Source organism: Passer montanus, unplaced genomic scaffold, assembly GCF_014805655.1.
Source record: "Passer montanus isolate IOZ18808 unplaced genomic scaffold, ASM1480565v1 scaffold107, whole genome shotgun sequence".
NCBI classification, from domain to species: Eukaryota; Metazoa; Chordata; class Aves; order Passeriformes; family Passeridae; genus Passer; species Passer montanus.
In genome coordinates, this window is record NW_024357281.1 from 919,409 (window position 1) to 942,385 (window position 22,977).

The following is a 22,977-nucleotide window of genomic DNA, read 5'->3' on the forward strand; positions in this document are numbered from 1 at the left end:
AAAATGCAATGTTTTGTAGCTAAAGAACATGATGTGCTACCACGCACAGGCAGCATGGTGACACCTCGGGTTCAAAATACATTCCAGGTGTGCAACAGGAACAGATTTTATCCCATAGCAGGGGAATGGCAGATACCTGGATTGCTCAGGGGCCTTAAGACAAGTGTGAGCAAAGGCTCCTAGTACAGCTGCAAAGAGAGGTCACACTTTGAGGACAGGAAGGGCTTTATGGTTTGCTTTGTTTTAGTTGTTTGGGGTTTTTTAAATCACCATATGTGCTACTTAATATAAGCATCAATTCACAATTTAGAGTTATTCGTACAGGCTTTTTGACAGCATAGCAAAAGTAGTCAGGATGTGAGAATTAAAAGGAGGTTTTGCTTAATAATGAAAGCATAATTAGTATGATTTCATAGGTTTTGTGTATCTTTGCACATCCTTGATGAAAAAGGGGTTGTTTTATCTAAAATTTATTTGAATTTTGCAGTGTATTTGCAATGTTACACTTAGTTCCTATTGAAGTTGACTTCAGCAGAGTTAGTTAGGCATGCTTGGAGCTTTAGAAACTGTCCTGTACTTCTGTACTGCTCTTTACAGTAGTATTTACAGTGCCTCACACTGAGTAAAAGCAGAGGATCAGATCTTCCCCTGACGCAAGTTATCAGCATAATTCTATTTGGAAATGTTTATTTTGTGATTGTGTGTGTCTTTTATTCTTTTTGATCTTTTTATGCATCTATAACCATAGGGCTGGGATTTATACGATGGGACTCCCTCTGTCATTCTGTGGGTTTTTTCACTCTGCAGACACTCCAAAGCTTTGAAGGACTTCAGATCTTGAGCAAAATGAGTTCACTGATGTGTCCCAGGAGAGATTGTTGACTAGCCTGTAGATATAATTTTATGACAATAGATTGTATTTGGAGTTAATGTTTATGCACCATATGGTACATTGTCAAGTTTCATTGTATTTATGATGATCTTAATAAAGTGAAGTAAAAATAAAAATACATGTTTAGGCCCAGTCTGTTTTCAAGAAAAGTAACTAGTGCCTCTAGATTTTTCCTTTTAACTTAAATTTGCCCAGAAACTATAACAGGTAATAGTAACAGTAGGACCGTCCTGGGCCAGAGATAAAACATAGGAAGTTCTGGAAGTAGTACAGAGATATTTAGGACTATAATTATGCAGCCTGTTTAGAGATAACTAAATAAGGTACTGCAAGCATTAGGATTTCTAAAATATAGAGTCACAGGATCACAGAATGGGTCAGGCCAGAAGGGACCACAGTGGGTCATCTGGACCAATCTCCCTGCTCCAGCAGGGTCATCCCAGAGCACATGGTACAAAATTGTGACCAGATAGTTTTTGTATATCTCCTGTGAGGGAGACTCCACAACTTCTCTGGGAAAACTGTTCCAGTGCTCAGTCATCTGCACAGTAAAGTTCCCTCTCATGTTCAGGTGGAACTTTCTGTGCCCCAGTTTCTGCCCAGTGCCCCCTGTCCTGTTGCACAGCACCACTGAGCAGAACCTGGATCCATTCTCTTGACATTCTCCCTTCAGGTACTTATAGACATTGATGAGGTCCCCTCTCAGTCCTTCCTGAGACTGAGCAGGCCCAGCTCCCTCAGCCTCTCCTTGTAGGAGAGATGCTCCAGCCCCTTGATCATCTTGATTGCCCTCTGCTGGACCTGCTCCCGGAGCTCCATGTCTCCCTCATACTCAGAAGCCCAGAACTGGAAACAGCAGTCCAAGATATAACCTCATTAGGACTGAAAAGGAGAAAAGTAGGGCATTAATTTCTTAAGACATTTTAGTTTCTGGATCAGCAGAACCTCCATCTCTGGCTTGTGATTTTAACACCGTTGTGGTGGTGTGTTTGGTGCAGAATACAGCCTACAGCTGCTTACTGACTGGTGCTCCTCTGGGCTTATTGCAAAGGTGTCTTGTGTCAAAGCAGCAAGCAAATGAGGGTACAGGAACCCTAAGAACTAATCTGTGAAAGCATAAAAGAATAATCCATTTCATAGTGGGTAAAAAACTGCACAGTACTCCCACCTCCACCTTGGTTTAAAATATCAAAATTGAGAAATTCAAGAAACAAAGTAAATACCTCATCTGGAGAATTCTTTTTAGTCAAATTTAATTTCTTCTTACTCTGGTCATTACCAATCTGTTTAGTTTCTTTTGCAAAATACTGGGGGAAAATCTTTAAATGTGTCATTAAACACAGAGATCATTTTCCTTAGCATATTCCTAGTGCAGTGTGTGTGCTGCTAAGCAATGTGACATATTTGAAATGTTTACTTGAGAAGTATCACATGAATTTGTGTACTCATGTACAGACAAAATGGAAGGAGGAGTTTAATACTGGTTGCCTCTCTTCCCCACTTTCTCAGTTTAATGGTCCAAATGAATTGCCTCCACTCAAGCCATGTGCCTGCTTGGGCTCCACTAAGGTCTGTAGCATTTTACAAGAGTGCTGAGTCCATACAGCAAAATCCACTGCAAGGACCAGGCATAAAAGATGTAATTAATTTTAAGAATGCAAATAGTCCACTGACTTTCTGGGAGACCACTTGCTCATTGTGGTGAGTACAGTAAGCATGTCAGTAAAGCTTTTCAAGTCTGAGCTTTTTGACTATATAATCCTTGGCATTTATGTAAATATGTATTGAGCACAATACATTTCAATCCCAGTGGAACTCTCTGGGTACCAATATGGTCATCCAAACTATTAATGTTTTTATCCTTTTGTTGGAAGCGTTGTTCTCTTCAGGATTAACAAGATAACTGGGTCACTTGCAAGAAATGTCAGAAGTTGGTTCTGGCAATTATTTTGTTTTCCTTTTCAACTTTGCCCAGTATTAGCTATTCAATTAAGAATAACTTAATTACAGAACAAATATGTGATGGGGATGGAGGGATGTCTGCAGAATTGGAGCATGAAGAGTAGTTCACACTTGGAATATGCCTACTTTAATTTGCAATACAGGCCAAAAGAGAAATCTATATTTTCATTGGTGAACTCTTTTTTGTGTAGAACTATTAGGTAATTCCTTTGTACCATGTATAGACCACAAGTAGCACAAAGATCAATCAGATCTTCATGGGTCTTTATAAGGCCAAAAGTTGTATTTGTAACCACTGACTGACAAGAAAAAGGATTTTCAGCAATGTTTGCAAGGCAAGATCAGACAAAGTAACCTACACAACCAAGCTGATTATCAAATATTCATCACAAAAGCTGGGGCAAGAAAGGCATTCACTTTGGGTCAAGGATATAAACTGCACAGATACACCTAAATGTTTTTCCATGGAGTAGAGAACTGTGAGAAACAAAATGAACCATTTAAGTTACTCTTGAAAAATAAAGCACCCTCTGCAGAAATCTCACAGATTTTGGTCACGTAGTTCTCCCAGGCTCAATTATTTTTGTGTCTCAGCAAGGAAAACAAGATTTCCCCCTCTTTACTGCCTTCAAATTCTTTGCACATCTCCATGCTGAGTCATGAAATGTGTTCCTGTAATATACTTCATATGGCAAGCAGAGGCTCATCAATTCCATCTTTGCAGATTTCCTTAAGAACGTATTTTGAAGGGCTCCAAGAAACTATTTGCATTAAGGGAACATTAAGAGTTCTGTTCTGCCTCGCTTAGCAATGCCAAGTAACCCTTCCTGTATGATGGGTTCCGCTGATTCCCTGCAAGGAACAGAATCTGCCTCCAAGCCTGAGCGAACCATCTGAGCAAAAACCACTGTGGGCCATCTAAGTCCAGAGACCCCACCAAGCTAATGCACCCCAAGCACCTGGCTCTTATCTTAACCCAGTGTTGTGTCTACAGCTGAAGTGACCCTGTACTCATCCATCACACTCATCTGCACAAGTCCTCTGAGAGACTCAGTCACCCATGGCCTTATCTGTAGCTCAGCCACCATCTGTACGACCACACAGTTCCAGCCCTAAATGTACGTGAGTGCCCCTTTGCGCCGCTGGGAAATGCATTCCTTGGCCTGCAGGCCTTGCAGATGCAGAAGCCAAGAGCACACACCTGGGGTTGGTGACACTGAAGGAAAAGGGACACAGAGAGATCAGCAGCGCCTCAGCCCAGGAGTTAACAGAGGCCTTTTTCATCCCTTTAACACCAGCTGAGGACCTGAGACAGAAAAAAATGTCATTCTCCTTCAGTCTCAGAGAGGAACCATTGTGGACTAAACATTGCTATTAATGGTATCAATTTGCCCTTAGGCGAGGAGCAAAATGCAATGAGTTTGAGCCTGCTCTTGCTCATAGTTTTGGAAAGGCATGAGAAATCAGAAACTCTGCTATTAACAAAGAAAAAAAACCCGCTGTTCCACTTCAATACTACTGCTTTCTTCCATTTCTACAAAAATATATGACCATGTCACCATGGGCTGGCAGTAAATGTGGAAATTACTGGTGCTCAAGGAAGGAACATCCTTTTATACGACTTTACATTTCTTAATGGCAAGTTTCCTGACAGTTGCCATACCCCAGAATAAGTTTGCATTGGGAATAAGAAATGTTCTTAGGGATATTACTGCCAGGGACCACGGAGTCGTACACTGTTTTCAAGAAAGTTTCATCATGGAACTGTACATTCAGATGGCAAAAGCTGTTCTCACAAAGAGCCTGAAGCATTTATATCACTCCTCTTGACCTTTTTTTTACTGCTTTTACTTATCATGCTTCTTCCTGATTTAATGCACTTGTGGATAAAAAACATCCTGATTATCAGATTTCTTTTGCTATTGCCTCCTTACAGGTATACTAGTAACTCTGCAAGTTCATTTAACAATGTCTTGATACCTTTCCTAAGTACTGTTGATCGTTGATGGCTGAACTTAATTGCAGGAGACACCTGGCACCGTTAGTTTTGAATTTGTGGTTTGAGAATTCACTTACAAACACAATCTGACTGCCACAGGAATTGGTCCATCGTGTTGTATCATCTCTTTGCCACATAAAAATAAATGCAACTGATCTGTTTAGTAGGGGGAGTTTCTTAAAGCAAAAACTTCAGGTAGGACCTTACTGCTGGATCATAGCCTGCCCCCAGTTACTTTTCCCATTGCAGGGTGTATTCCCTCAAATTATATTGGGGGGTGGTGAGAAGCTCTTGCCCACATTTACTCACCAGCAAAACATGGATTGTAAATAATGTCCCGCTGACTTTGCTGAGAATAACTCGTTGTTTAGAACACACCAAGAACATGGTGCGCATACTTATGAAAGAAGGGCTTCAGCCTTCCTTTCCCCAGTGTAGAGGTGTGTTGGAGGTTTGGAGCAAGGCATCACAGGACAAAGAGAGGCAAGCCCTGCACACATAGTTCTTGGACAGCTGTGGCTGTGGGCATCCAGCAGGGACTGTGAGCCACGTCCCTGCCTCTCACAAACAGCTGGAAACTTCTTCATGAAGTGACAGACATGCAGAGATTACTGTGGTCCTTCTGGGCTTGTACTGCTTAGGGTAAATCCCCATTCTTTAGCTTTGCAGGCAATAAACTCTAGCATATTATGTAGCCAGTGTCTAAACAACCAGCAGCTCTGGACATTGCTCTGCTTAGAAGGATTTTACCATGCTCTGTGCTTATAGTTTTGACTTTCTTTGTCATATCTGTTCAGGCCTAGGTTGTAAACTTTATCAAGGTAAAGGCCCCATTACTTTGCTACACTTCTCAGCTGTATAGGCTAGTGGCACTATGTGGTCATACTTCTGGGCTTTATATTTGGAAACATTATTTTGTGTAGAAATTAGTCTTAGATGGTCATTTTATCTCTGCTCCCCCGTGGACATCACTTACAAATTTACACTGCCGTTTTCAAATTTCAGCCAATTTTTGGATTATTTTTTGAATTTCTGTTTCAGTAGATTTCTAAGTGTACCCAGTTCTCCAGTTGTAACAACCTTTATGCTGGGGAATTCACAACCACACTCTTCTTTGTTAAAAACATTGCGTTGTCTTGGTCTTTACTTTAAAGTCATGCAACTGTCTAAAATACTTTTTATTATTTTGAACTCCTTCGAGGATTTCAGTTGGAAATATTTGACAGACATCTCCTGGTACATTTATTTCCACAGGCTAAAACAATTAACTAAGCCTAAACACCTACGTGTAGAACAGCAGTAAAAGGAAGTGTGAACTTTTAAGACTCAGAGCTGCATATGCCTTTCCTAATTAGTCTGTTTATCATGAAAAAAGAAGTGTTCTTAAAAGCAGCAGCAAAAATACTGGGCCAACAGAGGATGTATGGAGTGTTTTGACAGAGTAACTTGTGTCCAGCACTAGAACATTAAGTTCAGCAAAATGGTGAAGGAAAAGTTTGCTATAATACCTAGCCTGGAGTGAGGTCATCAACTAAACTGACCACGACAAGACAAGGCCCTAGACTGATAAGAAAGTGTCCTCTGATAGAGGTCATTATTCCTTTGCCTAAACAGGTCTTTAAGGACTCTGAAAGAAAAAAAAAATGTGCTACCATTACTTGCTTGGACATGCACTATGTGGCCATCAGCACTGTGAAACATTTTGTGGGTTATAAAATTATTAACTGACCCTTCAAATTCTAGAAATGTTGCATTTGTAGCAGCAATCAGTTCCTCAGAGAGGAGGCAACAGAGTGTGAAACCTGAATTCAAGCAACAGAGAGGCTGAGAGAATAATTAAAGCCAGAAATAACTTGGAGCTTCCAGAAATTATTCTCAAGTTTTGCAATATAGCAATAATATCTGTATTTATGTAGACATGTGTGTATGGACGTGTGTGTAATGACAATGGCATAGTTTCCAAATAGAAAGATGGTTGCCAAATATTGTTCTCCAGGTATCATAATTTTCCAGAGTGAACTGTTTTTAAATATTCTTCTTCTGATTATAAATATTTCTAAAAAGTATGCACTTAATTCATGCCAATCAATATCATAAAGCAACCCTACAGCTAAATTAGCAAAGTCAAGAACTCATGCTTATTGACTAAACCCTGATATGACTTGTACCTAAGGCTCCAGGTCTTCAGCTTATATGGTAATAGTATTTCTGTTTTCAAAAGTTGTACATCCTGATCTTACATTTTTATATAGAGATTAAATACTTTATAGTATATTTGTCTATTGAGAATACTTATTTGCCTTGAGGAAAAAGGCATCTTCTTATGAATTTCCTTTAACTTTACAGGATACTGTATTTCTGAGAACCAGGATCTCTCCTGGACATTTCAAAGGACCTACTGGACCTCCTGGACACAGAGGACCTACTTTATTTTCAAGGGACCCAAGTTACTGTGTTTGGGCTTTTAAGCCAGTCCTAGTATACGGATGTGGACTTCAGGTAGAATGAGCAATGCAAAGAACTTGTTTGGACTTGGTGTCTCCTTGTATTTTTGGGGACTGATGGACCTTACTACAACTGTGCTGTCAGGAAGTGCCAGACCCCTCACTGAAGGGCAAGAAGACAACCTGTCAGACAAGCTGCATCAGCGTATGAAGAGGAGCTGGGTGTGGAACCAGTTTTTTGTTCTGGAGGAATACACAGGAACTGACCCTCTCTATGTTGGGAAGGTAAGATCCACAGTGGGAGGATGTCTGGAAGAGCGTGTGTATCCATCTGTGTATCTGCAGATTGTGGTGAAACACGGCATGTTTCCTCAAGTGTCTTTGCCTTCTTTCTGGCAGTGACTTCACTCGCATTAATTTCACTTCTGCTCCCAAGAGCTTTTGCCCCATGTCACCTTTGTTTAGGAATAATTGCTGTTTCAAGGGGCTGTCAATATATTTGCCTATTTCAAAGAGATCTGCTGCATCAATCATCATCTGCAATTTGAGGTAGTGTTAGAAAATCTGCAGCAATTTTTTCAGGGACTCCTACAATGTCAAGGCAAAGCAAGGTTATATTGACATATAAGGATTAGGAAAGAAAGGAAGAGATTGTGATCATGCTTCTGTCCATGATCAAGTCAGCTAGAAGCTGCAATTCAAAATCAAATTAAATAGCCAGTTTCCCTTGAAAATTGACATTTTAGAGTTTTTTTTCTGTAAATATTCAGGGTCAGAGTATCTTCTGGCTTACCACATTGTGACTGCAGATAATTTGGTGGACTACAGAGAAGTCTCTCCAGATGCAGAAGGGTAAATGGACACCTCATTAAATCCAACTATAAAGGGTCCTATTTTTGAACCCCTTATGCCCCAAGAACCTATCCATCAGTACAGATATGTGTAAAATATATTCCTGAGTTTATCCTATACATATTCTTGGTAATATTTTGCATTTATTTTTCTGTGTCTCCTTGAGGAAGAAGCTGATGGAAATCAGACCAGTGACGTCTGTCACAATCTGTCTCACTATAACCATCCTCCTTTTTCATTTTTAAAGACCCTGAATCACTGACCCTTTGTTGACCCTGTTATTCAAAGTTTTATGGTCAGCATCAAGTTTGCTTCTCTTCTACACCAAGGTGACAAATCTGGACAAAAATGTGGAGAGAGTTAATGTGCTTAATCAAGATTTACATGCCTAGAATATCAGATACAGCTATGACAAGTGGAGACTACACATAGGTATATATAAAAAATAACTTAGAAAGGATGTCAGGAAATAATTCCTTCACATTTCATTGCTTATTCTTTCATGAGATATAGGCTCCATTTTTCCTTCCAAGCTATCCATCTGCAGGAAGAAAAAAATATTACATATCCAGAGGCCCAGTTTGGACTCATATTTATCATTCTACACCCCCATAGAGCTAAATTGTGCTCTCAGTCACACCAATATAAATCAAAATGGATCTGCAGGCTTCAGAAGACCTCCTCCTGATTTATCCCTGCATGACTGACAGCAAGATGTCCTCTTCCTCCTCCCAAAGCAATGGCATTACTAGTAATTGCCTCCAGATGAGACCTCATTAGTCTTCATTCATCTGTGCACCTAGCTTTTCAGGTCTTGAGATATCTATTGATTAAAGAAATTAATATTTGTTTTCAGGCTATTCCCAGCTTCAGAACAAGGGCCAGACTTATTATTCCACATTCTCAGTTACATCTGAAATTACTTCAGGCTTCCACTTGTGAGTCGAACTTAGGTAAAACACATATGGGGAGAAACCAGCTCATCTTTTAGACCTGGTGTTGTCATTAGGAGCACGCACATTTGGCACAGTCAGCAATGCTCCTGAGCTCACCACCACTCAGCTTTGCCCAAGGGAAGGACACCAAGACCTCATGGCCTGTGCCCACCACTCCGAAGCCCAAGCTGCCATCAGGGAGCCTCTCCAAGACTGCCTGAGCGCTGGCTGTGCTTGCACCAGGGTGCACAAGGGCTAATTAACACCCAAGGGCTAATCAGCACCCACAGTTAACAGGGCCAATTAGTCCCACGCACTGCTGAGCTGACAGGGCTGGATCCCTCGGAAGGCCTCCTAACTCAGCAGTGCCCCGTGTCATCCTGGCACCAGGGAGCTCTGCTGGCAGAAGGGGCCTCTGGGGCTCCCACATTCTGTGGTCTCCCGCCCCCCATGGGGTGCAGAGCAGCAGCCAAGGGGTGGGATGGGGGCTGTGGGGCCCTGTGAGGCTCTGTGAGGCAGAGGCTTCCCCTTGCCTCGCCCAGCCAGAGGCACAGGCGCTCCGAACAATTCAGCCTCCCACAATTCATCGCCCGCCTGCATTAGCGCTGCCTGAGTCTTAGGGATCCTTAGGAAAGGGGTCAGCAGGGAATAGACTGTGGGGTGAATTAATTGTTCTGGCAGGCCAGAAATTTTTCAGCCCGAGTCACCCCCGGCTGACTCAAAAATAGCTCTGTAAAGGCTTGCATGGAGTGGGGCGGAGGTGGGACAGGGCTTTCAGTCTGCTGCTGGCTGCTCACACCAGCCCTCCAAAACAGCCCTGGTCCCATACCAGGCCAGGCAGGGCATCTTCTAAATGACGCCACCCACAACATCCTGAAAAGCCTTGATTTTATCCATCTGGTCTCTCCAAGCCCCTGTCAGAAAGAGAAAGAATGCACAGCACAGATGCATTTGTACAGCTGGTTCTGGCTGGTTCCATATGACTGGAGCAACCAAAAAATCACCTTGACTTGAACAACAGGTCCAGGCTTGCCTAATATGATTTCCAAAGCTGCTATGATTCTGTGAACTTCCCTAGACAACTGTTAAGGCAAGGTGCAAAATATGTTCTGGACAGAGAAATGAAAGAAACTTCCTGATGTGAAGTCAGTACAATTTTTGCTTTTCTCCAGTGCTCATGATAGTGATTTAAAGTACTTCAGCTTCAGAGGGTTCCTGGTCCTGTCACAGATAAATACAAGGCTTCAGTTTTCCTAGAGGTGGCCATTATTGGCTAATAGGATGAACCAGGGAAACCAAAGCCCCTTCATTTGCTACAGCAGGTATTTTCCACATTCAATGAGCAGCCTGCACTGTGTCAGTAATTGAACTGGGGACACACTTCACCATTTTGCCATGTTGGAGACTCCCTAACCCTGTTTCAAAGAAGCACTTGAATCACAGCAGCTGAATAAATGAATAAAATGCAACCTCTCCGCAGACTATCAATGTACATCAACCACACTCACTCAGAAATCTTTACAAAAATCCCCTGCAGGTACTACCTCCCTGGAAGCAGAGAAGGGAGAAGCACATCAAGGATGGAGTCGCAGACTGCTTAGCAGAGCTGTGTGGGTTCTCCCCTGAGCTGCTCACTGCAGCAGTGCTCTCTTCCACATGTCCTTTGCCAGGAAAGATGTCATTCCAATGCAGATGTAACATCCTTTTTTTTTTTTTTTTTTGTACTATTCTCATCAAAAGAAGCAACACTGGTTGACACAGTTAAAAATTTCTCAGGAGTTATCAGCTTTATTCCTCTAATAACCCATTCCTTAATATGGAGGAGAAAGTAAAATTTCATTCCTGCTACTCTGTATCAACCACATGGCAGCACAATTTATTGCACCACCCATAAAACAGAGCCAACTTAAAACTAGATCACCTTTCCAAAACAGTGACTTTTACACTGCAAACTACAGCATCCTGATATTAGGTTTGGTGTGAACTTCAGTCCCTTCAGACACCAAATTCCTTCGGATTTATTGCAGTCTGGCAGTGTTGTGTCATTTTGTCTTTTACACTCTTTTTTGCTTTGTCTTGAACGAGCGGGTTATACAAGAAGCTGCAAAAGTGCTGCTAGCATTTGTTACTGCCTAGCCTTGGTGGAGACCCAATGTTTCTAACAAATCACAGCTAGACAGAGATCCTCTTGTACTCCCAAATTCTTAATAGCATGCCATGTTCATTCCTTGTTTGCTCCCTTCACAACTGCATTTCTTCCAAGTAGGGCTTTGGACAGAAGGTGTAATTTAACCCATGAGTTTGATTCATTATTTGGTTCTAAGTATTCTGAAAATTCCTGAGCACCTACTGCTATTTGAAAAAATGCTTGTTTTTTCTTTCTCTTTTCCTTCTTCTTTTTCTCCTTCTTCTTCATTTTCTTTTTCTGTTCCTGATCCCTTTTTCTTTTCCTATTTTCTTTTTTCCTTGCTTTCAATTTCTTTTCCATTTTTCTCTTTCTTTTCTGTTTCACTTTTGACTTTGAATTTGACTTTGCCTTCCTCTTTCTTTTTTTTTTCCTTATTTATTGAGGACTTGGTGTTCCAAAACACATTTTCCTCCATCAGGCCCAGCTCTAATTCCCCAATCAGGTCTAACATCTGTATCTGTCTTAGCAGCTGCATTCTTTTACTGGAGCATTAATGCACTAAAACAAATGCCTAAGATGTAGCTTAGTGGTTCTGAATCAATTTGAAAAGCTATAATAGTGTCCTCCTTCTGGAAGTACCCTGTTTACTAGCTCCTACAGTGATAATCTCTGAGTTATGGGTGTTTAGGGTAAGTAATGACAACCACTGTCTTTTTTTAAATTAATCACAAGATGGTGTTTCCTAAAGATACACCAGTTTGCAGTCCTGGTGCCTGCATGTGAATTAATACACATGGCAGCCATCTAAATTTAACTGTTTACCACTGCCAAATTTTTCTGGGCTTGTTCTTCCACCATTCAGTTAATACATTGCCTGAGAGCTGCCAGCTTTTCTCCAAAATATTGGTGTTTCTCAGATGCAGTAGCCACTGCAGGGATGGAAGCAGAGGAAATGAAATACCAGTGGCCTGACACAGCCATTGTCACAACCTGCACCTTCAGCTCCTGCAGCCACATTGCAGCACTGCTGCCCTTAACATTGGCTGTCCCAGTTCATGGGCCACCTCCACAGAGACCTGCCTGCAGGCTGGGATATGCCATGGAAAACCAGGGGATCCCACCTCAGCTGAAAGCTGAAAGCTTGCTCTAAAATCAGGAGTGGGTCCAAGTTTTGCATAGATCACCTGACCTAGCTGAGAGGCAAGTAAGGGACACACCCTGCAGAGAATGAGTATCTCCTGACCAGACCCTTCACTGGGGGAGAAGATCTTTCCATTCCCCAGTCAACAGGATCATGTGCCCTAAAACAGCTGAGGAGCTGCTTCACTGGCACTAGAAATGCTCAGGTCAGATAAGCAATTTTGCCCTCATTCCTATTAAACTTTCTCCTATGTGATAAGTTATTTTATATGTTCTTTATGTTTTTAAACAGCTCAGACATGAGATTTCTTCTTTCTTTCTTGAGAGAACAGTCTGTAATCAATTGTAGAAAGTTTGACTTCTGCTTTTCGACCCAAATTATCCATTTCTTATATTTCTATCCAAATATTCCAGTTTGGATACTTTCTTCCAACACTGTGTTCATATATTCAGTTTATTATTCTAAGATTTTTCTCTCCAGTACAATTATTTAACTATGTCTGGCCCCATCGTCCAATATTACTCCCATCTGTCTTTTAAGCTCATCAAAGCATTAAACACACACCTAATTCTGACCATATTTCTGAGATTATTTTCCTATATATGCATTTTAAAATGTACTTAATTGAATCCAACCCACCTTCACTGCTTTTTTAAAATTATTATTTATCCTTTATTCATCACCCACAATGATAATCACACTGGAAAACAGTATTCACTTCTGAACCATTTTGATTTTTGCACCTCAAGTCAATTGCCTTCCTGTCTTTTGGTACTGAATGATTACTGCCACTGGGCATTGATCTTTATGCTCTGTTCTTCAAAAGCATGGAAGTATGACCATAACACTGTGGATTTTCATAGTGTGAGTGAAATTAACCAATTTGATTGCTTTTGATAGTCATTCCAGTATTTCATGGGAACCAGGTGTTTAACAGAATGTAGTCCCCAGAATGATTTGCTTCCCTGTTTTAGATTATAATTAGTACTGTGTTTACTCTTGCTCTTTTCTGTTGCATTCACAGTTATCTGTGGCTGCTCAAAACTAATTAGCAGTCATGCAATAAATCCATTTGCTAATTTCCTAGAAAATCTGGGATGGCTCTCATTTCTATAGCCTGCCATGGGCATGAGCAACTGTTTCTTGCTGCTTAGCTTACCTACTGTTTGGCAATATTCCTTCCTGAAGATGTAAGGATCCAGACTAATTTTATTATTAAAATTCAATGGAAAAAGATTAAAATATTTATGAATCATAACACTTACTGGGTAGCTCTCCCATTCTGCTTTCCCCTTGATCCCAAACAGATTTCCCTTTTTTGCTCCAACATTATGCTTCGCCTGTAGTATTTGACTTCTCTTAAGCCATGTGAGGAATCACAGTCTGCAGCTTTGCTGACCTCACTTTATCCCAAATCTTCTCAGTGGCCATTGTAACAAGGCAAAAGATAATTATTTTGTTGAGTGAGACTCCAAAAGGCACAGAGCCTGTTCCTGTTTGGGTGCCTCTGCCTTTTCTTTTGGCACAGCTGTGGGTGCAGAAGCAGGAAGACAGGAGAGGTTTTTTTAATTACAACTATGCGATACAGACTTTACCATTTGCCTCTTTCAGCAAAGCGAGTTCATTAGAACCAGCTTGTGAGTCCCGACAGCGAGACCAGAATGCTGGGGATGATCACATGCTTAGTGTTTCTCAGCAGCTGCTTACCCAGCTCATGGTCTAATTGAACGCTGTTCCTTTCCACAGCTCCACTCTGACATGGACAGGGGAGATGGCTCGATCAAATACATCCTCTCGGGAGAGGGAGCTGGCATCGTGTTCACAATTGATGATACGACAGGGGACATTCATGCCATTCAGCGGCTGGACCGGGAAGAAAGGTCACAGTACACCCTCAGAGCACAAGCTCTGGACAGGAGAACAGGCCGGCCGATGGAACCAGAGTCAGAGTTTATCATCAAAATCCAAGACATCAATGACAATGAACCCAAGTTCCTGGATGGACCTTATGTAGCCTCTGTTCCAGAAATGTCACCTGTGGGTAAGACAGATTTTGTGGAGTCTCTTTCCCTTATAAGCAAATTGGAGATGGTCACCAAAACACAAATTCCCTGACTCCTTGATCTCAGCTTCTGCCCCTTACACAGGAGCTGCAGGACAGAGGAGCTTATCCTGAGGTGCCTGCTTGCTATAGAAAAGAGACAACAGGCTTTACATCAGCATCAGCTCCACTGAAAGAAAATGTGCCAAAGGAAGCCTGAGAGCTGAAAAAGTTGTGATTCAGTCACGCCATGTTTAGACAAGTTGTATAACATAGTGCCCCTTCTCCTCTCACATCAGATGGCAGAAATAATAAAGTCCATTAGACAGCCATTACTATCCCAAAAATAACACAGTCTTAGCACCCTAATCTAGTTCATACTTGAGAACTCAGCTACTGTCCAGGAGCCCTTGAAAACATGGAGACATGAAAACAATCATTAGCTCCTTCTAATTTGTGTGAGCCTGCACTAAACTAAGTTTAGTGAATGCTGAGGTTCTGTTATTATTTGTCCTCCACTTTTACAGAGTGGGATCGTGTTGAGCAGATTCCTGTTATTGCAATGCAGAAGACAAACAGCAGCCTTCCTATTTTCCTATCCTGACACAAGTCAGAAGAAATCATTTCCATATAAGAATGCAAACAATCACATAAAATATTGTTTATCTGGACTTTTTTTTTCTTTTTGAGTTGTCTTTGTTTGCTTATTGCTTTTTTGGCTGTGTGACATCATTGCAGAGACAATAATACCACACAAATTTCATGTTCTGAACTTACAGATATGCTTCAACTTCTCATTCTTCAATATTATGTTGACGTAAAGCTAGAGAGAGGCATCAAATACAGAACTTCCAGTCAGTAATAGTATTTTTAATGGTAATGGCTAGCTTGAATTCAGATTTATCTTCAAGTGCTTTTCTAGTAACATCAGATTTGTTTGTAACACAAAACATTATGTAGAAGGCTAGATACATTCATAAAGGCATTGTCTGACATTTTAAGGAGTCAAAACCCACACATATTTCAGTTGTGCCTCACCTTCTCCTTGTTCTTGATAAATTACATCACCTGCAAGCCGTTACTAGCTTCAGAGGAAGCAGACCTTGAAAACCAATTGAAAAAAGAAATATATATGCCTCTGTGTGAGTTGCAAAGGCACTTCAGCAGTGTATAATCTCTAGGCCATGCAATGTAAACAGTCCCACAGAAAGATTATCTCAGAGATACATCCCTTCATGCTCACTGTTTGTGTACAATTTCCATCCCTCAGTCAACTTACAGCATCTATGGGCCTGCTAAACCAATTCATAACTTATGTCAGCAGAGCTATGGAATTTCTTTGAGGTGCCTCCTAATAACATTTAAAATCAAGAAAAGGGGGAAAGAAGCAAGCAGCATATAATTAGCATCTCTCTGTCAACCATAACAAAGTACTGTTAGTTCAGCAATTCTGTAACTGTGGTCCATAGAGTACTCGCTCTTTTATATCTTCGTATAGAAGCATGATGAATTAATACCTTTAATTAATTCCTTTAGTGCTAATGAGCTACAAGTATGAACAATAAGTACAAGCACTATGAGCATCAAGTGAAAAAGTTTGGTATGGGAAAGCTCTTGTTAGGCATTTCAATTTACTTTGAACTGTGTACTTTTCCTGCCAGCTCTTTATCCCACAAAGTCTTACCTTGATGGTTTTTTTGTCAGGCACCTCTGTTATCCAGGTGACAGCGACAGATGCTGATGACCCAACCTATGGGAACAGCGCGAGAGTCGTATACAGTATTCTCCAAGGACAGCCATATTTCTCTGTGGACTCTCGGACAGGTATGTTATTTCATCAGGGAATGAGTCAGTGTGAAAACCAAAAGAAAAAGTTGCAAGCAGGAAAAAGCAGCAGTGCATCATAGCTGTGGTCAGAGAAATGTAGGTTTGTGGATTGGAGCCAAGACAGAGCAGCACTGTGTGAGGGGTAAAGTAATGCTGTGGCAGTGAGCTCCAGAAGAAGAATGTGCTTTTTCCAGTGATATATTCCTCTGAATGACCATATTCTGCAACTCAGGATCTGGATAGTTTTTGGTGCTGTAAATACTCTTGTTGGCTTCTATCATTGAAAAATGTCTTAAACAGATCTAGTTGATAACAAGGCTTAGGGGGTGGAAAAATCTATGAACCAGCCAGGACTGGAAAGTGCAAGCTAAAGGATGCAGTTATCTGGAGTACTTTTACCTAAGGGTACTCTTGTTAATAACCTTACATTTATCTATAGGACACCCTCTCTGTTTCACTTGCTTTCTCTCTCTCTTTTCTCTATACATCCAAGGTTTATATTCAAAAGTGGAATCTGACAGATTTTGACAGTTTCTAAAGGGCATCTGTAGTGCTAAGGTCAGAAACTCATGTTGTCAACTACGGCAGAGCCGTAGGGGACAACATAGGAAAAACACTGAATAAACTTCTGAAGTTAGCAGTTTACAGGGTAGGTGCTCTAGCCAAAGACAAACTTGTATGTGTCATGCTATTTTCTCAGTTTTGTTTATATTTACAATATAAATAAACTACTAATGCTCCTTTATAATCAGGTGTCAACCACAGACAAATAAGGGCATAATCATAGATTTGCTGAGTACCAAATTATTTCCAAGAAAGCAAAGGATCAATATTCAGGGTCAGATTCAGAGCAGATTTAACCACTAGAATTATTCTGCAGCTTATACAGAAGATAGGCCCTTAAGTCCAAAAGCATGTACTTTATCAGTATTTAACCCAGAAAAGGTCTTTTTCTCCTGATTAACTTCCCAGTCACTTAGACAAGCATCCCTAGACAGACTCAGAGATGCCTCAGCCTTTAGCTGCCTCAGTGAGCAACTGGACTCCCATTTAGGGTAAGCACTGTTGTGAGCCAGAAAGCATTTCCCTATGGAAATGTGCTTGCCCTACAAGCACAGGGCTGTAGTCAGCTTCCCCTGTGCAAAATCACCTGTAGGATTTGGTAGCTCACAAAATGCAATTGCATGTCTGTTTTTCTAAAATAAGAGCTAGAGCATAAGTGACCAACAGCTCCTTTCTATCGATAGATAGTGATTAAAACATCCAATAGTGGACAACTCATTTCAGTACAGTCCTCCTCTAGTAGTATTTGGAGTCCTTACCATTTACCTCCAACATAGCCTCTTGGTTCCAGAGGTGTGCTCCTATTTCTATTCTGTCACTGTCCTCACAGGTGCTGAACAAGTGTCTATGTGAAAGCACAACTTCAAAGGAAAGTTGAGAGCCTCCTCCTCCTTTTTTCCAGAATACTTTTTACAGCCACAATCATATTCCCCTAGAAGATAAAAGAACTCTCCTACTTCCTAAGAAACCATCTGGCTGTTACAGAAAAGAAAGGACATCACCTCTGCTCTTTACTGTTTTCTTAAGAGCACAAACCTCACTCCCTTCAGTGAAAGAAATGGTTCCAGTATATTTCTTTGGAAGACCTGAGGATCTCAACCTTTACCATAGCCTTTCTTATAGCCCTAAGGATGGGTTTTATGTTCACCACCAGCCTTAGCATTCTTTGCTGACTGACTGTGTGCAGCAGCATCAGATGCTCCCTGCTCTGCATTGCTGCATCTCTGCTCTGCATCTGGTTCTGAGTCTTGGTGTCCTGGACCAGCCCTCCTCTAGGGACTAGAGGCCCCAAAGATAGGCATGGCAGAGCCTGGAGTTTAGGCACTGATGTCTTTTTTTAAGTCAAGCCAAGAGTGGAAATTCCCTACAAAGTGTTCATATATGGAGAAAATACTTCCCAAAATGCTAAGTATTTTCATATCTTATTTATATATCCATGGGAGCTGAGGAACTACAGCACTTCACAGGAGGCACTCAGCTTTGCAGGATGGGACTCTGAAGGGCTCCACACGGAAAGATTAAAGTAGCACATTGCAAGCTGTTCCATACTGGTCACTATTTCTTCCCTTCACACACAGCGATAATTGCCAACACAATATCATTTTACTGCTTTTTTATTAAACCCATACGTTGTCTTTCTGCTAAAAATAAAGGCTAAATGCAGATCAGTCAAGTTGATAGTGTCCTGATGTGCAAGTGCTGCGTGTTGAGCCGCGCTGCTGGGGTGGTGCCTGGGGCTGACACACTCGCCCCACCGCCAAGGGCATCCCAAACGTGCCGCTAGCAAGGGATTATCCCACGGCAGCGCATGCCCGGGCTGCACTGCCGGCTGCTGGAGGGAGCACCTGGAGGTGCTGGAGGCTGGGTGGGCTGGGAGGGCGGCAGGACGGACAGCCGGGGTACGCGGGGCTGAGCGGGGCGCAGCGGCAGCCCCGCCGCCCGGGCCGGCGCTCGCAGCCTCCGTAAGAGAAGTGCTGCTGCCACCTCACGTCCTGCCGCAGTAGTGGCACCCCGAAGGGAAGGGACGCCCTGGTCAGGGGGAGCAGGGTGGCCCCTCCGGAGGGGCACAGCGGTGTCTCCCCGCACTCTGCGCTCCCAGCCCCGCCTGGGTCCCGAAGGACACGAGCAAAGCTCCCGGGCTTGTGCCAGGCGGTCTCTAGGATTGCGTGCTCTGGAAAACTTGTCTTGATGCATCTTTTAGCAAAGCGCATCACTTCCAGCTTTTGTGCAGAGATTGTCATCCTGAGCAGGGCCTTTAATTCGACGTAGCACACTGTTCCCCCAAAAAGCTTTTCCTTGGAAGGCAACATTTTAATTTTGAACGTGCAGCCTGTCCCAGAGCTGATGCATTTTAACTGGCTTCTTTAAAATTCACACCTTCTGTTAACCTAGATTCCACTTGGGTGAGTTTTACTCTGCCAGGAAAGGTGGGAGTCAGTTCAGAGCCTGGTCTCATTGTTAACACATGGAATAGGATGCAGGAGCAAGAGCCCTCTACTCCCTTTGTGTATTCTCTAACAGCCATTTTCTTTTGTTTCCCAAACACCTTTCCACCCTCAATCTCAGGCTTAATTAGAACAGCTCTAATGAACATGGACCGAGAAGCAAAAGAATATTACGAAGTGATTATCCAGGCCAAGGATATGGGTGGACAGCTGGGAGGATTAGCTGGAACAACCACAGTCAACATCACTCTCTCTGATGTCAATGACAATCCACCCAGATTTCCACAGAGTGAGTACCCATGGTGCCACAGGCAAAAAGGGGTGGCTGAGGTTTATTTATGTCTGCTGTTTGCTCTCATGACAGACATTTTCAAGCTCAGGATAGTGACAACTAGAGATAGGCAGAATTTCAGATTTGATATGGAACTCTCCTTCAGAAAAATGTCAAAAGGAATTATTCGACACCTTGCCTTTCAGAAAAAGTTTCTGACCTCCAAAATAATCAAAAACAACACCTTTTTTTTTTTAAAGGATGGGAAATTAATTTACAGAAAAAGGCAGGAAGGAGAACCTTTGTGTTTAGACTGCTCATGGCCATTGCCTTTGGCTACTAATTGCTGCTCTGATTGTCTTTTCATCCTATCTCCAGAGGATGTCTCTCAAATCAGGGACATGTGGTGGTGCTGGAAGTTGAAAGATAATTCATTCAACACTCCAGCCAGGCCACAGCAGGGGAGCGTCTGGAAGCAGTGCTGCCAGTGTGGAGTGGGTTGTCATACAGGCTGTTCTCCAGGAAAGGTTCATCTAAACCTTGGCAATATACAGTTAAACCCTAAGATATGTAACAGCCATACTTCATGGATGCAAAAATAGGCAGCTCCACTCTTATCAGAAACACAACTTTGTATTTACAAAAGTGACAAGATTTGCAATATTTTGCTTTCTGCTAATAAGATTTTTTATCACATTTATTTACATAATTCTGTATTGCCGTTAAAAATTTGACACAAGCTTTTCACTTTTGATTGGACTAAATGTTTCAAGGGATGTAATTTGGGATTTTTAAAGAAAACTGATTATTTTAGTGTTGTAAATCAATCTCAGGCCATTTTGTTTTTGACGTTTTTCTCATTTAGCTGAGTAATGCAAACTCCCGCAGTTCTTTTTGATGGTATTCTTCTTCTCCATCTGTTACTGCATGTTGCACTGGTAAATCAAAGTATTCCACTAAGATCAGCAAGAACTCTCAACTTCCACTTTTCTTCTTCTGTTAGAGCAACTTCTTGAGCATGCCATTGCCAGCTGTGTTTTGAAAGTGGCATAAATTTTAACTGATATCAAACTCTTGATTAAGAAAAATTACAATTCATCAAACCCCATCCTTGATGTTATTCTGCCTTCTAAAGCTTAATAGTAGGTGCAGTCAACAGAGGGGGTGCAGCAAGGAAGGTTTGAAAGTAAAGCATGATGCCAGAGAAGTATTTTAGGTACAACATTTATGTTTTCAAAACACGCTTTTAAAATAGTAGGTTGTTCTTTCCCCACTCTTGCTGCTAAGCAAATTAGCAATGCAACAAATGAGCTCAAGACAGTGTTTTTAGGGACAGGCAATACATTTTAATAGAATAACTTGTAAATTTGAAAGAAAAAGGCAAGTTCCTGAGCTTTCTTCAGGGCTGAAAAGAAGTTTGTAGGGACTTGGGAAAGGATTTGTGGTGCTCAAAATTTGTTTATTCCTGCTGTACAAACTGATCTAATAAAAATATGCCTGTCCTATTCTGTTCCATATCTTGCTTTACATCATGGCTGCAACAGCACTGGTGCTAATTGCCCTATTTTTCTAGTTGAAGTTCCTATCTTCAGATGTATTGCTGTTTTTTAAAAAACCCATTCAACAAACCTGTTGCTACAACAAACACCTAAATAAAACTTCCCCAGGAAATTTAGCTGGGCTGTGACTTTTTAAAGGAAGTCACACGGCTGTCACAGCTTTGGCACAGGTGCTAAAGTCTCTCTGCAGGCCATGCAGTGTCGTGGCTTCCCTGATCCACTGCATTGCTTGGCAGTTTTTTTGGTTCTTCTTCACAGCCTGTCTTTCCCCTCTCTCCCTCTGTGCTGCTTGTGCCAGAGCATTATCAGATGAGTGTGCTGGAGTCTGCTCCCATCAGCTCCACCGTGGGCCGTGTGGTTGCTAAAGACCTGGACGAAGGCATTAATGCAGAGATGAAGTACAGCCTTGTGGATGGAGATGGACTGGATGTCTTTGATATTAACACTGATCCTAATTACCAAGTTGGCATCATCACTGTAAGAAAGGTAAAAAAGTTTCCTTTTTATAGTAATTTATATAACTAACTGTCCTGGTTATATTTTATGTGTGGAATATTCCCTTACGCCTGCAATAACTTGGTTCCCATTACATGACAGTAGCCCCTTTCTGGCTGTAAAACACAATTTCTTTAACATTTATTGCTAAAATATGAAAGCAGACTGCATTCCTAGGCACAACTTTTATAAAGTGGGAAGAGCATTAGCATAAACATGTCTTTTCCCACCAAAGGAATGCTCTTAGTCCTTATTTATCTATTTAAATATTCTCTGTAGCTTAATTATCCTACAATGCAAGAAATTAGATCAATATTTGCATTTGAACTGTACATATTTTTCACTCTGGTGTTCCACAAACAATAATAAAGCATGCCTTGGAATTATTTATAAACCAATAAAACCCAGGCAGTGTTTATTTTTTTTTTAATTGCTGCTTGAAGATCCATAAATGCTAATTAGTCTAGAGGAAGTTGTCTCTAAAATGGCAGCTGTGAAACTGCTGGTACTCTGTACCACAGGCTATGCAGGAAGGCATCAAGTATTTTGCTTAGGCTCCCTGCTATGGGATATTTATTCTACAATATTACATAAATGTTAGAAGTTCAACTCTGTTTCTAGGTTATGAAATTGTAACCATATTTCTGCCTAAGCATATCTAGTGTACTAATAAGGAAGTATAGTTTCCATTTAAATGGCCTGGGATTAAATTGTGCACTAAAATGGAACAATACAGGGGAGAGCTTTGACCTTGCAAGCCTCTATGCCCTACAGCAAAGCATTTAAGCATGTATTTATGGTCACCTTTCCCTGGCTCTTTTTTTGTGCATATTAGTCCACAAAGTTAAGCATACCTTCTGGAATGAAATAGATGTTGAATGCAAACTCTAATGTGATTTTCCACTCATTTATCAATGAAATAAAACAGTTTCTTTGGAGTAAATGTGTCAATAAGCTTGACCTTTGTTATTATGAATACAGTTTTGCTACATGTTCACGTATGTCTGAAGAAGTTATAAAATGTATGGTATCAATCATACCAGATATGTACTGGCATCAGGTACATATTGCTCAATCCACCTACTGTACACAAACATTTGTAATATTTTATGTATGTCTCTAGCTTTATGTAATGCTGTGATTATCAATAGCCAAACACCAGGAAAGCTGTCCTTTGAATCCCCTCATGAAACAAACAAAAATAAATTCAACTGGTGTCAATATAAAAGGATATCAAAATGGGAGGAGAGGGGAGAGAGAATTTCTAAACCAAGAATGAAATCTTTTTTAAAAGTAAGCAAAACTTTCCCTGTAATTCTTGACAGATTTCCCAAGCAAAATAATTAGCACTTCTAACAGGGGCATCAGAAAGCCTCAACTTACAGTTACTGACAAGACTTGCTTGTGGTGTTGTGGCTACTTA

General features: G+C 41.3%; 1 protein-coding gene across 2 annotated transcripts in view; it reads left to right on the plus strand.

Moving 5' to 3' along the window:
• Window positions 1-22,977, plus strand: part of CDH20 (cadherin 20) — a 119,285-nt gene that overhangs the window by 74,030 nt on the left and 22,278 nt on the right. For both annotated transcript variants that reach the window (XM_039722122.1, XM_039722132.1), the window contains exons 2-6: window positions 7,200-7,582; window positions 14,100-14,394; window positions 16,099-16,218; window positions 19,351-19,518; window positions 21,358-21,545. In XM_039722122.1, the coding sequence (XP_039578056.1) occupies window positions 7,340-7,582; window positions 14,100-14,394; window positions 16,099-16,218; window positions 19,351-19,518; window positions 21,358-21,545 (1,014 nt within the window). In that variant the 5' untranslated portion in view covers window positions 7,200-7,339. The remainder of the gene's footprint in view (window positions 1-7,199; window positions 7,583-14,099; window positions 14,395-16,098; window positions 16,219-19,350; window positions 19,519-21,357; window positions 21,546-22,977) is intronic.